Here is a 13964-nt window from a genome sequence, read left to right as displayed (position 1 = left end):
ATCAAAGAGTTGCTGTAAAAGTAAACTCTATAGCTACTGTGACAACCAATATATAAAATAAGAGGTGGTCCAATCATACTTACAAACTTGTCCGGACACGGGAAGTCAAACAGCTTTACCATTCCAAAGTCATCACCTGTGACCACATTCAGGCCCGAGTGAGACACGCAGGCACAGGTGACATCTGCTTTGTCGGTGTTACGGGACCAGATGCCAACCACCTCATCCCCAAGGACGCTGCACATCGTAAACAGGGGATCAGTCAAACGCAGGCATGAATAAAAAACACAATGAAAGTGCTTCTCATCTGACCTGGTCCAGGTGGCCCAGGTGATCCTGTCAATGTGGGACTGCTCTGTGACCTGCTTCCCTGATGGCACCTCGTACACCAGACGCTTGTAAGCACCGGTGGATACCTGATTCAAAGCCAAAAGGAGAATTGACATGTGTGTGTGTGTGTGTGAGGGGTGAGGCCTTAATGTAGCGCTGTGGTGTCCCGCTGTACCTGAATGTACATGCTGTCTGCAGAGAAGTCCATCTGCATGACAAAGCTGGGGATGTCCCGACAGGAGTTGATGCGGTTCAGCTGCGGACCGAGTGTAAGGTCGTAGAAGTCGACAGCGCTCTCGGTGGAGCCGACTGCCAAGAAGCGGGAATTTGGGCTGAACCTGGTACACAAATATGGCGGATCTGTCAGCCTGTCATTGTGCCAAATAGCATTATAAGCTAATATCGTATAGGCTAGTAGTACTTGCTGATGAAATAAACTCACATAGGAGCCCATTTATGTCAAATATTTCATAGAAGACAAAGCACTTGTCCCATATATCCCTTTGAACCAGTTTAAGAAAACATTTTTTTTAATACCACCCTCACCTAATATCCTGGATAGACGAGCGCCGGTCTCTTTTCTTGCCCCAGATTTTGAGAGAAGCAACCAGCAGGATGATGAACTCTCCATTCTTCATGCCAATGGCCACCATGTCTCCTTCAGGACTGTAGTTTATGGTGCGTGCCGGGTGACCCAAGTTCACCTTATTCAGCATCTTCTGTTGACCCACAAAGCCCATGCATAGTTGTATTACATCATCATCATCATCATCTGTGACGAAGGCTGAATGGCCGATCCGAAAAGGCTCCTCTTTAGCTCCAAATTTTGTTTATTTACTTGGTAAAAATTCAGATGAAAATGACACACGGTATGACTGTATAGAGCAGGGGTCTCAAACACGCGGCCTTGATATGCAAGTTTAATGTTAGTGCGGCCCGCGCAAGTTTGATATGGATGCTGTATGGTATCATGTACCCAGAAAAAATTATTACGTTTGATTAATGTTCATGTTAAAGGTTAAATAACTGTTAATAGTTATCCTCCCTATCCGTGTGGAAGTGGTAAGTTTTTGGCTATTTAAGTTGAAAGGAAATAACTTGTAGGCTACCGTTTAGGTCGCTAGCTCTCTAGTTTGCGAGTTAGCATGTGTCTCAAGACCCTGCAGTTGCGCAATATGTTGTAAATAAAAAGAGTATAAATGTGACTATAGTCGTGTTTTGTCATGTCTACAGGGCTCTAATAATGCTTTGTAAAAAATAATTTGTCTACCCACTAACTGTATGTGGTTTCTTAAGTTTTGATTATTTGCCGTTTTATTATTATTATTATATGTATTTATTACTGATTGATTGATTTTCTTTATTCTTGATTTGTTTATTTATTTTTCATCTTATTTTGTGCAGAAAAATAAAAATTAAGATATTTGAGAACAGTGGAATGTTTTATCAGAGCTTTTATTGTAGAAAATCGGAACCAAAGCACTGATTTTTTTTCTGTTTTTAATAAATGCGTTTTTGTTTTTTTTTGAAAACCTGATGCGGCCCAGCCTTGCCCAGACCCTAGCTCCAGTGGCCCCCAGGTAAATTGAGTTTGAGACCCCTGGTATAGAGAATAGACAACCACATACCAAAACAATGAACTTCTTTGATGGCGGTAATGATGTCAAGAGGTCAGAGTGACAGGACTAACCTTCTCCGGAATGTCCCAAAGTCGAACTGTCCCGTCCTCTGCAGCAGACAGAAACACATCTCTGGTTGGATGTGTACCCAAACCCCAAATGGGCCCGTCCATGTGTCCATTGACTAAGATGTTGCATGCTGCATTCTTCTCCCCTACTTCAATAATTTCTGCATTCCTGGTTCCCACGAGGATTTTACCCTGATGCAGCAAAGCATAAAATCAGATGAAATGAATAGAATTGTGCTTTATGTTTTAAGTGAAGAGTCATATTTTCATGGCTACCTTTCCTCTGCATACGGAACGCACGCAGTCTATGACCTGTCCGGTTTCTAACCGAAAGGCTCTGCAGCGTTTTAACTCCTGATCCCAGAGCTTGAGAGCTCCGCCTTCCTTTGATCTGCACAGACAAACAGGAAGTGCAAATTCCTCCTTCTGCATCATCATCCTCACTTGATGAATCCATGAACTTACGGTCTCTCCTTGCCTCCAGTGACAATGAGGCCATCTCTCAGTGTGGTGTACATGGTGAACACGGGGCCCGTGTGGGCTTTGGCCACTATCCTGACTAGAATGTGATCTTTCCACACACATACATCTCCACTTATGGTACCTGTAAATGTCAAGTTATTCTGAAAAGAAAACAAATCTGCACTAATCTAGTGGTCTAACGAGGCAGAGCAAGCAACATTTCAGCAACAATTCATTACATTCAGTAAAAATATAGCAATATATATATATATAGCAGCATTTTTAGCATTTAGATAGATAGATAGAGAGAGAGAGAGATAGAGATAGAGAGAGAGAGAGATAGAGAGCGATAGAGAGATATAGAGAGAGATAGAGAGATAGAGAGAGATAGAGAGAGAGAGATACTAGATAGATAGATAGATACTAGATAGATACTAGATAGATAGATAGATAGATACTAGATAGATACTAGATAGATACTAGATAGATAGATACTAGATAGATACTAGATAGATAGATACTAGATAGATAGATAGATACTAGATAGATAGATAGATACTAGATAGATAGATACTAGATAGATAGATACTAGATAGATAGATAGATAGATAGATAGATAGATAGATAGGTAGACTTCCTTTATTGCCACTGCACAATAACAATATATGTATATAATAGCAATATAATATATATATATATATGTAATATATATGCACATATATAATAATATATGCACAATATGCACAAAAAATGCCAACAAAATGTCGTTGCCTGGCTCCCGTATAATATCAATAATAATAATAATGTGAAGAATAAATAGATGACATCAAATATGAACAACAATGTACAGCGTAAACAGTAAATTGCACAAATAATTTCAATAATTTTGGATAAATAATACAACAGTCTTCGGAGAAACAGCAAACTGTCTTCATGCTGAATATGAATATGAATATGATATGATGATCTGAAGCTTACTTACCGCCCCAAATGCCACAGATAGCATGGTCTGCATACGGGCGTCCTCTATGGAGCTCAGCACTCCTTTTTTACTGAGCACCGCTCGGCCCGCCAACGTCCAGAAGCGGACATGCTTGATCCCCACTGAGACAAAGTGAGTGTCCGAGTCGGGACGGAATTCAGCCACAAAAATCCTCTGAGTGTGACCGATCCGGCTGGCTACTTTGGCACCTGAGAGTCAAAGCCCGGGGACATAAAGGTGAACTGAGGTCTTTTTCTGAATAAGAGAGACCGCCAATGTGGTATCAGATTGTACCTTCCTGCCACTTCCAGATGGTGACGGTGTGCTCCGAGTCCAGGCCCACGGACAGAAGGAGCTTCCCCGTGGCGCTGAAGCTGACAGAGCAGACCCCACCCGAGTGGAAACAGCGCAGCACTGATAGCGTTTGCTTGGTCATGGCATCCCACACGTGAATAGATGGAGATGTGGCTGAGGGAGACAGAATGAAGGGTTATCACATGGTTTGTCTGATATCAGGCCAGGTATCATGCCCCCAAGTGTCAGTATCAGCCTGATACTGGGCCTGATACCAGACAAACCATGTGATGATCTTATTATCACATACTACAGTATTAATTGTCCCTGTACCCTAGAAACCGCCCATGAATGATACTGGAAAAGGCCGAAATGATACTGTGTCAAAGCCCAGGGCAGTGATACTGATAAAATATAGAGTTTAACCATATCCAGTATCAGCCCCCGTAACTGTCCACTCAGAGCGCACTGCTCTGGTATCGTGCCCGTGAAACAACCAATCAGAGAACAGCACAGGAGTGCTTAGTGCTTCTCCAGTCACCAAAAAACCCAAACTTGATTAATGGAACTTTAATTGTCAGACATTGATAAGATAAGACTGTTGATAAAATATTATTGTTGAAATATTTTTGCAATTGTTGTGTTTACACTGTTTAGATATAATACTTGTAATAAACTGAACATTTTCTGGAAACAAAATGGTCTTTTGATTAAATAGTACGTGATAATAAGCTCATGATTAAATAGTATGTGATAATAAGATCATCACATGGTTTGTCTGGTATCAGGCCCAGTATCATGCCCCCAAGTGTCAGTATGAGCCCGAGACCGAAGGTCGAGGCCTGATATCAGACAAACCATGTGATAATTATTGGTTATCACATGGTTTGTCTGGTATCAGGCCCAGTATCATGCCCCCACGTGCTAGTATCAGCCCTGATATCAGACAAACCATGTGATAACCTATAATTATCACATGGTTTGTCTGATATCAGGCCTCGACCTTCGGTCTCGGGCTCATACTGATAAAATCAGCCCAGTATCATGCCCCCGCGTGCCAGTATGAGTATATCAGGGCTGATACTAGCACGCGGGGGCATGATACTGGGCCTGATACCAGACAAACCATGTGATAACCTATAATTATCACATGGTTTGTCTGATCACGTACTAAAGACCATTTTGTTTCCAGAAAATGTTCAGTTTATTACATGTATTATATCTAAACAGTGTAAACACAATAATTGCAAAAATATTTCAACAATATTATTTTATCAACAGTCTTATCTTATCAATGTCTGATTAAAGTTAAAGTTCCATTAATCAAGTTTGGGTTTTTTGGTGACTGGAGAAGCACTAGGCACTAAGCACTCGTGCGCTGTTCTCTGATTGGTTGTTTCACGGGCACGATACCAGAGCAGCGCGCTCTGAGTGGACAGCTACGGGGGCTGATACTGGACATGGTTAAACTCTATATTTTATCAGTATCACTGCCCCGGGGTTTTGACACAGTATCATTTTGGCCTTTTCCCGTATCATTCATGGGCGGTTTCTAGGGTACAGGGACAATTAATACTGTAGTATGTGATAATGTATGAGAACCCTTCATGTGGGTTTCCTTCTTTTAAACACTTTCTTACCTGACATGTCACCAGTGTCACCTAAAAAAAAAGGATGGAAAAAAATATTCAGATCTTGTGTACTGCATGCAGATGCAGACGAGAGAGGTCAACGTCTCCCAAACATACCTACTTGGCCAGTTGCCACCACGTTGGGGAATTTGGGATGTTGGTTGATTGTCAGGCACAGAATGTCATCGCTGTGTTCAACGTAGAAACTTTGGCAAGCTGCAGGAAAACGCAGACAGGCCACAATCGTCAACCGGTGTCTTTTTAAAAACACCGCTGTGCCGTACGTGGAAACCTACATGTGGTCAAGTTGAGCACGATGCCAACCGAGGCTGTGTGGTAGATGATGTCGGCCCCCTCGTTCAGGTAGTGCACGTTATTGCGGCAGTCATTGCCACGGTAACCGAAAACCAGCTCCAACACCAGGTCCTGTTAGAGAGAGAGAGTCAAAGGAGGCTGTCAGAAAGTCAGAAAGGTCGTTGTCATGACAACAAAGACGTCCAGCACTAGCTCTCATTCAATTAGAGCATCGCCAGAGAGGTTGTCTGAACAGCGCATAAATCTTCACATGAAAGCAGATTAGATGTTCTTTTTTTTTTTTACAGTACAATACAGGTGCATCATAATAAATTAGAAAGATATTCAGATTTAATGACATGTACCTGTATCAAATATGGAACGGTCTGTTTATTGTTTATTTTGACAATAATAAGGTTATACTTACATCTATGGGTCTCTTCTTTTTCCCCACATTGTTGGTCTGCAGCTTCTCAGGCTGTGGTAGGGCTCTGCTGACAGGAGGCCTGGGAACAGACCGGCTGCTGATGAAGGCGCTGATGCACTTATAAGTGTCTATTTTACTTATATTAGTGATTTAAATTAATGTGAAAGGAAGAATGAAGACTTTCCGGAAAAGTATGCAACTAGTAGCACCTATTTGACACTCAACATAGTACTGTAATTAGTAAATATAAACAAAAAGCAAAAGTAATCATAGCATTAAAGTATTACTGACTATATCTCCATATAGATCCAGTAGCTGGATCATGAATACATAAAATAATAATAAAGAGCTTACCTTGACCCTCTGCATGGCAGCAATAGCAAAAAAAAAACAAAACAAGAATTACTTAAAAGCTTTCTTACAGTGTTCATCGGTGCTCACTTGGAAATGCACTTCAACACAACACCTCAGCCGCTGAGGACATAAAATAGAGAAGTCAGCACCATGCTGTCGCCATGACAACCCAAGTCCATTTCAAGGACATCTGCTGCCTTGTGGAGGCTGCTCTTCTGTCTCCATCGTCTATACACTCAGCTGAAATAACAACACCACTTCGATACATTTCTGTTATTTCTACAGCTTAATTAATTTTCTACCGCTTTTTCCTCATGAGGTGCTGGAGCCTATCCCAGCTGTATTGGGGCGAGAGGCTGGGTACACCCTGGATTGGTCGCCACATATAGACAAACAACCATTCACACTCCCATTCATACCTATGGACAATTTGGAGTCGCCAATTAACCTAGCATGTTTTTGGAATGTGGGAGGAAACCGGAGTACCCGGAGAAAACCCACGCATGCACGGGGAGAACATGCAAACTCCACACAGAGATGGCCGAGGGTGGAATTGAACCCTGGTTTCCTAGCTGTGAGGTCTGTGCGCTAACCACTCGACCGCCGTGCAGCCTCAATGGTTATTCAGCTACACAAAAAATAAACATGAACAGAAAAGGTGTCCAGTGTTTATGTAAGATAAACAGTTTTTTCATTTATAAGTCGCTCTGGAGTATAAGTCGCAGGAACAGCCAACCTATTAAAAAAAGTGCGACATATAGTCCGGAAAATACAGTATATTACCGTCTTAGAATAGTCCACTCGTCTATTTGGAGGAGTCTGATTCGACTATGAATTGTGGCGCCAAATCATATGAAAATAGGTACCAAAAAATGGACATGCACGGGGAGAACATGCAAACTCCACACAGAGATGGCCAAAGGTGGAATTGAACCCTGGTCACCTAGCTGTGAGGTTTGCACGCTAACCACTAGAACGCCGTGCCGCCCCTTAACTGACAATGTAAATTATTCACTTAATACTAGGTATGGCTGGATGAATACAAGAAAAATATGCAGTATTTGTAGTCGTAGTATTCAGCATATTTCTTTTGGAAGTCTAAACATTAACCTTAATACATAACAATACAATATATGGGCACATGTATCATATTTTCCATACACATAGAAAGGCAAAAATGAATGTGTAAACACCACAACATTGGACTTGTATATTCCTGTGTAACCAATACTGGGATTGCAAAGCCACAAACATGAAACATCTTACCTGACGACACCCTGTCTTCATACGGAATAAAAGAATCAAGCAGGACAATGAGAGAATGCAGCCATGACAGGAAAGAAGAAGAGCAGAAAAGGTGCAAGTTATTTTAAAAAGGCAGGAATTATAGATGAAAATAGAAAAGATGTCGATTAAAGAGGTCTAGAAGTCCTATTTTTCACGTTTTCAAGAGCTTTAAGGAGGAATACCTCTCGTCCACAGAAGGCTCTTTCAGCTGAAGGTGAGGTTTAACACCAGTCATGGGGCGCATGTTGGTGGATAAGGCTTTGATGGTGTAGTTGATCTCATTCTCCTTTGTCACATCGCTGTCATAACCTGATGACGAAAACAACACGGTTAGAACAGCAGGTACATTTTGGACATTCAGTTGCTCCGAGATCCCGCTCTCACACCTCCATCATCCTCGCTCTCAATGTCTGATTCCTCGCTGTCACACTGTCTGAGTTCCCGATGGGTCTCGGGCTCATGAGCCCAGATCATGAGGCATGTGTCTCTGCCGCCAGCCGTCACTAAGAGGCTGTCTTCGTGGGTCCACCGCACATTGGTAACATGAGTACTGTGCGCCACGTAGCGTTTGAACTTTGCAAACTTCCCCTAGGAGTGAAGAATAACAGAATTAAACTACTGAAAGTCTCATCTTGAGCATGGTGTCCTACCTTGACTGGATATCTGAAGAGCTTGATGTATCCTAAATCGTCTCCAGCAGCAAGCACTTTCTTGTCATTACTAAGGCAAGCAGAGGTCACCTCTGTGACCTCACTGATCACAGGCCAGACGCCCTCAACCGACGTCCCGAGGACGCACGTCCACGTACTCCAGTCGATCTTCTCCACCTAACCCAAGCATATTAGTGGACGACTTTATGTCGCACTTTATAAAGCAAGACATTCATTCATTCATTTGGGTGCTGGAGCCTATCCCAGCCTATCCCTTCAGGCGAGAGGCGGGGTCAAATTGGATGCTGAGCACATACAGTACATGCTGGCAGGTCTGCAATACTATTGGAAGTCAAACAACCATTCACACTCACATTCATACATTCATTCATTCATTTTCTACTGCTTTTTCCTCACGAGGGTCGCAGGGGGTGCTGGAGCCTATCGCAGCTGACCAGCCAATCACAGGGCACATATAGACAAACAACCATTCACACTCAAATTAATACCTATGGACAATTCAGAGTCGCTAATTAACCTAGCATGTTTTTGGAATGTGGGAGGAAACCGGAGTCCCCGGAGAGAAAACCCACGCATGCACTGTGAGGTCTGCGCGCTAAGCACTCGACCGCCGTGCAGCCCAATTTTACTGCCCAAAACAAGTAAATACAAATGAAGTGTTTTAGATCATTTTCTGACAATATTTGGAAAAAATACAAATGTTCTCAACCCAGAAAGCAAAATCATTATTACCACTTTTGGCTCACAAATGTTCTACAGTCAGAAACTGCTACTCAACTTTCTTGTTAGAAAAGCCCATAATTTACATTGCATTGTATGTTCAGGTTAGAGTGCAGTGTTAGTTCTCAGGCAGTATTCAAGATTACATTCTGTTACTTAGTATACAGAAAACGCATTGATATTAATTTCATAAACATTGTGAGTGTTAGAAAGCCCATAATTTACATTTCATTGTATGTTCGGCTTAGAGTGTCGTTTGTCCTACGGTGTTCAGCGGTCAGTAAACGCACCACAGTGCGGGGACGTTTTTTCGGTTGAACAATATATAGATCTCTGAGCCTTATTGCGCCTCATACATCATATTACCAGGTTGATGCTGTGCGTGAATGCATAAAGGTGAGTTTTTTTGGCATATTGTGGGAGCTGTGGAGTAGTTTAGGCTCCCTTTTCATCGGTGCTAATATCAGTATTTAAGCTAACTATGACTAACGGTTATTCTCGTGAGTGTCATGTTTGCTTGGTTTCTTTGTTGAATTTCTGTGTGTAGCGTGCATTTAGCTCATCATTATACTTGTGTAATATGAGTTACATTACGTTACTTATCATTTATTGTGTATTTGTCTTTGTATGTCTCATCAGTACCACATAATAACCTAAATAAAATCACCAAAAGAGGACAACCTTCCGTGTTCTTTGATTTGAACACACCCCCTATATACATTTCTCTTAATCCTGCTTACCTCTGTAGCAGGGATGGTCTGCCTCTTCCCACGAGGAGCCTCGAAGAAAAACTGCTCTTTGGCACTGGTATTGACTTGGACTAGTTTTCCTGTGAATGACAGAGCCCATGGGGTTATTTGGTTATTTATGATTAATTGAAAAATACTAACTATGAAGGGTCTACCTCTCCTGTCCCAATCCAAATGGGTGATGGAGTTGAGGCATCCTTTGCACACGCCGACGCGTTTGCTGCTCATTACGTTGTAAATATCCACAAAAGTATCACCTGATGCCACTGCGAGGTACTTGCCGGAACCTGAGTAGGGACAAGATGGCGTCACTTAATGGTTTCGCAACTCCTCTCTCGACTTTTCAGTCCTACGGAAATCAACATGACTGCCATAACCAGGAAAAAGTGAAGATTTTCACACGTTTGGATAGAAGTCATATATGCAGAGATTATGTTTACATATGACAAATCTTAAGAAAGTTTGATTAAATGTAGTTACTAAAGCTTCTGTTTGGACATTAAAACTGTTGTAGCTGTTTAACGGCGATGAAAAAAAACACTGTCCGAGGATGAGTGATGCTGGGAACACCGAGGTAGGTTGGATTGCAAGGTTTCCAGTGTGCATAAAACGGTTCTAATCCTGCTTCACCGTCACGTCCATGTTATGTGTAATATAATTCACAGTAGTGATGCCATAGTCTGTTCTGGATGACCTGTTCCTGTGAGATTTTAATTTTACGGGTTAAATTGGTTAAAACTTGGGGTGTCTCGAGATGTCACAACCCTAATTATATGACAATGTAGGCAAAGAACTACAAACCTGGAGAAAATTTGATGTCTGTGATGATGTCCTTGCGGTGGTGGAAGGACACCAGGTCCTCCAGGGTGTCTGCGTTGACGATGAGAAAGCTGCCGTCGTTCAGACCGACTGCCAAGGCTTTGCCATCAGGGGAGAAGCAGCAGCAGCGGCCACCTGTGGATGACAAGTTGCTTCCTAATGACCTGGGACCGATGCACCCGCGGTGAGGTCAAATGCAGAAATGAAATACTGTACAGTACAGTCTTCTGGTAGAGACCCACCTTTCCTGAGCTTGCGCACAGCCAGCATGCAGTGGCTGGGGGACAGGTCCCATATGCGCAGGGTTCTGTCATCACTGACGGTGGCACAAAGAGGGAGATGGGGATGGGTGGCCAGGCCCCAGACTTCGCCTTCCATGTGACCCTGCATCACCATCCATAGCACATTTAGTATTTTTAGATGGACAGTGTAGTCCGGTGTGAAGTTCAATAATGAACACCAGAAGGGGTTCTCTATGTATACATTTTTTCAGAATGATCTACTTCCTGTGCAACAAATGCTTAGCAACTCGATTGGCCCATCTGTGAAAATATAGTAGTAATGGTAAACACTGAAAAAAGACCATCAATACCACTGACAGTTTAAAGACAAGGGAGCCTTGCTAGGAGCTTCGCTTAGCTAAACCAACAACTGTGCCTCCAGGAACAACAATTTATTGTTTTTACGGGCATTTCCTTGTCTTATATCAGTGTAAAACAGTGGGTTATAGATTTGCATGTGTTTGCTCAAAGACTGAGAAATCCATAAGTTATCACTTAGCAGTGAACACACTAATTAACAATTAATTGTACCTGGACAAGCAGCGTAATAGGGCCACTCTTGTCCACCTCCAGGATCTCTCCATTCTTGGTTCCTACTAAAATATGACCATGGCCAAGAGATATGGCACGTATGGATGGGTTGTCCTCCAAAAGCAAGCCTGCAGAGTTGAGAAAATAAAAGAGGTTATTTCTGCTTCAACCAGGATGGATGAGGTTTGTCTTTCAGCGAGAGCTATTGAACGGGCTCAGTGATAAATGCATAATATATCCGCCGCTAGATGACTACATTACCCTTAGAGCCCGGAGCTAGGACTGCCCTCTTGATGGCATAGGTCTTGAGGCATCTTTCAAATGTGTCATCCCAGAGCGCGACTATACCATCCTTCCCTCCGGTCACAAATCCCTGCAGTGACAGCATAACGTCCTATTTAAAGCTGAATGAACATGTCACCGGAAGACATACAATTCATTTGGTAAGATACAATAACGTGCATTATGATATCACATCTTTTATATTTGTGTTCCAAAGATCTTCCATTACCTTTTCAAGCGCATGCATACTAAAAACCGGACCGTCATGGGCTTTGACAGTCTTCATCAGGAACATGTCTCTCCAGATGCAAATATCACCGGTACACGTTCCCGAGAACACCATCTCCTCCGACCAACCGTAGACAGCACACATCATAGTCTCCGTCTTCCCCATGTTCCCCTTGCGTCCAATTAGTCCACCACCTGCCAAAGTGGATGCAATGTAAGATACCTCACAGCCGAGCCGGATTTCAGCTTGTTAGTGTGCCTGCTTGTCAAGCGTGTCGTACCAGCTTTATGCCAAAACTTCATATGCTTCACACCGGCAGTGATGAGCTTGTCAGGCAGGTAAGGATTTATTTTCACCACAAACACCTTGTCTTTGCTTCCACTGAAAAACACAACAATATTTATTATTGATGAAACCAACTGCATCTGCTTCAAATCCTATTACATTATACAAAAGGTCTTCTTTCTTTAAATATACATTTATATAATATACATTTTGAATGAACCTAGGTAGCTGTTACGCACTAGTGTTTGTTGTTCAGTTTAGAGTATTTATGAATGCACCTCACGGTAGTGTGGAAGTGCTGTTCTGAGGAGAGATGTGTGCGCAAGAGAAAGTAAAAACAGCATCAGACCGTGTACACTTCACTTGCTTCAGTCGTTACAACAGAAAAAGTGTCTTTTCATAATAGAAAAAAAATAAATTTCATAATAGAAAAAAAATAAATTTCATAATAGAAAAAAAATTAATTACACACAATTCTTTTTGCGTTTGTCATTTTATCCATTTTAGGATCATGCAAAAATGCTAAATTCATTCATTCATTCATTTTCTACCGCTTTTCCTCACGAGGGTCGCGGGGGTGCTGGAGCCTATCCCAGCTGTCTTCGGGCGAGAGGCGGGGTACACCCTGGACTGGTTGCCAGCCAATCACAGGGCAAAATGCTAAATTGATATTTCAAATTAATTCGTATTTCAGTCGTGACAAATCTACATACCAAATCTTGAAAATAACTATTTGAGCAAGACCGCTAATAAATGCAAATATGTAGAGGTAGCACATTTTTATGTAATTGTACAGTATTGTATTAAGGCGCTAATAGGAGCTAAGACAATCGTAAATATTTCATATTACCACTTAAAATTTGGCTTTTCATTACAGGCTGATTTTTGTCGGCCATTTGTTATGATATACTTTTGTGGCACATCGTCTCCTTGTCAAAATAAAATGTGACAGTATCATTCTCTCAAGCAGACGAGCACTGAAAGTAATTCTCATTCATTATGGATACAGTCGGAGCCTTGGGGCACACTCCTGCTCTAACTATTCAAACCTTTGGAAGGCTTAAGTGTCGCAATGGAGCAGCCTCTTAATCTAAAAGGCAATTCCCCATTCTTCCCTCTCCTTACCATGAATCATACTGTCAGCCCTACACTGCAAAGTGGCTTCAATTTAATCCTCATTTATTAGTCCATATTTAAAGAGAGAAGTTCCAATGATCCTAAGAATTAACACAAAGGTCTGTCAAAGATCTCTCGGTTTCTGGATGGGAGAGCTTCAGTGCACTCACCACATGGCCGAGAGTTTTTCCCCTTTTCTCCAGTCCCACAGCACGATGGTGTGATTGTCATCCAGGCCCACCGAGGCCAGACGCTTTCCATCCGCTGTGGAGAGGAAATCAAACCTTTTTCATTGGCTTCATGTATGGTAATGGACTGATACATAGGACATACGACATAAATCCCATGTTATATTTCATTCATTCATTCATTCATTTTCTACCGCTTATAGTCACAAGGGTCACGGAGGTGCTGGAGCCTATCCCAGCTTTCTTTAGGCGAGAGGCGGGGTACACCCTGGACTGGTGGCCAGCCAATCACAGGGCACATATAGACAAACAACCATTCACACTCACATTCATACCTATGGACAA

At 42.2% G+C, this 13964-nt stretch overlaps 1 protein-coding gene across 6 annotated transcripts in view; it reads right to left on the bottom strand.

The window, feature by feature from the left end:
• The window catches only part of eml5 (EMAP like 5), a 45384-nt gene that overhangs the window by 1868 nt on the left and 29552 nt on the right, over positions 1 to 13964 (bottom strand). For 3 of the 6 annotated variants that reach the window (XM_058090512.1, XM_058090513.1, XM_058090514.1), the window contains 27 exons: positions 13602 to 13695; positions 12311 to 12411; positions 12031 to 12224; positions 11781 to 11892; positions 11520 to 11647; positions 10950 to 11091; positions 10690 to 10842; positions 10044 to 10175; positions 9880 to 9968; positions 8399 to 8575; positions 8135 to 8336; positions 7931 to 8057; positions 7728 to 7742; positions 6462 to 6470; positions 6108 to 6186; positions 5683 to 5812; positions 5504 to 5602; positions 5396 to 5416; positions 3756 to 3929; positions 3462 to 3670; positions 2483 to 2640; positions 2294 to 2408; positions 2021 to 2209; positions 877 to 1049; positions 506 to 668; positions 313 to 416; positions 84 to 237 (listed from right to left, as the gene is read on the bottom strand). In XM_058090512.1, the coding sequence (XP_057946495.1) occupies positions 84 to 237; positions 313 to 416; positions 506 to 668; positions 877 to 1049; positions 2021 to 2209; positions 2294 to 2408; positions 2483 to 2640; positions 3462 to 3670; positions 3756 to 3929; positions 5396 to 5416; positions 5504 to 5602; positions 5683 to 5812; positions 6108 to 6186; positions 6462 to 6470; positions 7728 to 7742; positions 7931 to 8057; positions 8135 to 8336; positions 8399 to 8575; positions 9880 to 9968; positions 10044 to 10175; positions 10690 to 10842; positions 10950 to 11091; positions 11520 to 11647; positions 11781 to 11892; positions 12031 to 12224; positions 12311 to 12411; positions 13602 to 13695 (3443 nt within the window). Of the gene's footprint in view, positions 1 to 83; positions 238 to 312; positions 417 to 505; positions 669 to 876; positions 1050 to 2020; positions 2210 to 2293; positions 2409 to 2482; positions 2641 to 3461; positions 3671 to 3755; positions 3930 to 5395; positions 5417 to 5503; positions 5603 to 5682; positions 5813 to 6107; positions 6187 to 6461; positions 6471 to 7727; positions 7743 to 7930; positions 8058 to 8134; positions 8337 to 8398; positions 8576 to 9879; positions 9969 to 10043; positions 10176 to 10689; positions 10843 to 10949; positions 11092 to 11519; positions 11648 to 11780; positions 11893 to 12030; positions 12225 to 12310; positions 12412 to 13601; positions 13696 to 13964 lie in introns of those variants that run through there. The other 3 variants (XM_058090515.1, XM_058090516.1, XM_058090517.1) reach the window with 2 other exon arrangements.

Source organism: Doryrhamphus excisus, chromosome 13 (genome assembly GCF_030265055.1).
Source record: "Doryrhamphus excisus isolate RoL2022-K1 chromosome 13, RoL_Dexc_1.0, whole genome shotgun sequence".
Taxonomy (NCBI): domain Eukaryota; kingdom Metazoa; phylum Chordata; class Actinopteri; order Syngnathiformes; family Syngnathidae; genus Doryrhamphus; species Doryrhamphus excisus.
This window is presented reverse-complemented; position numbering and strand designations above follow the sequence as displayed.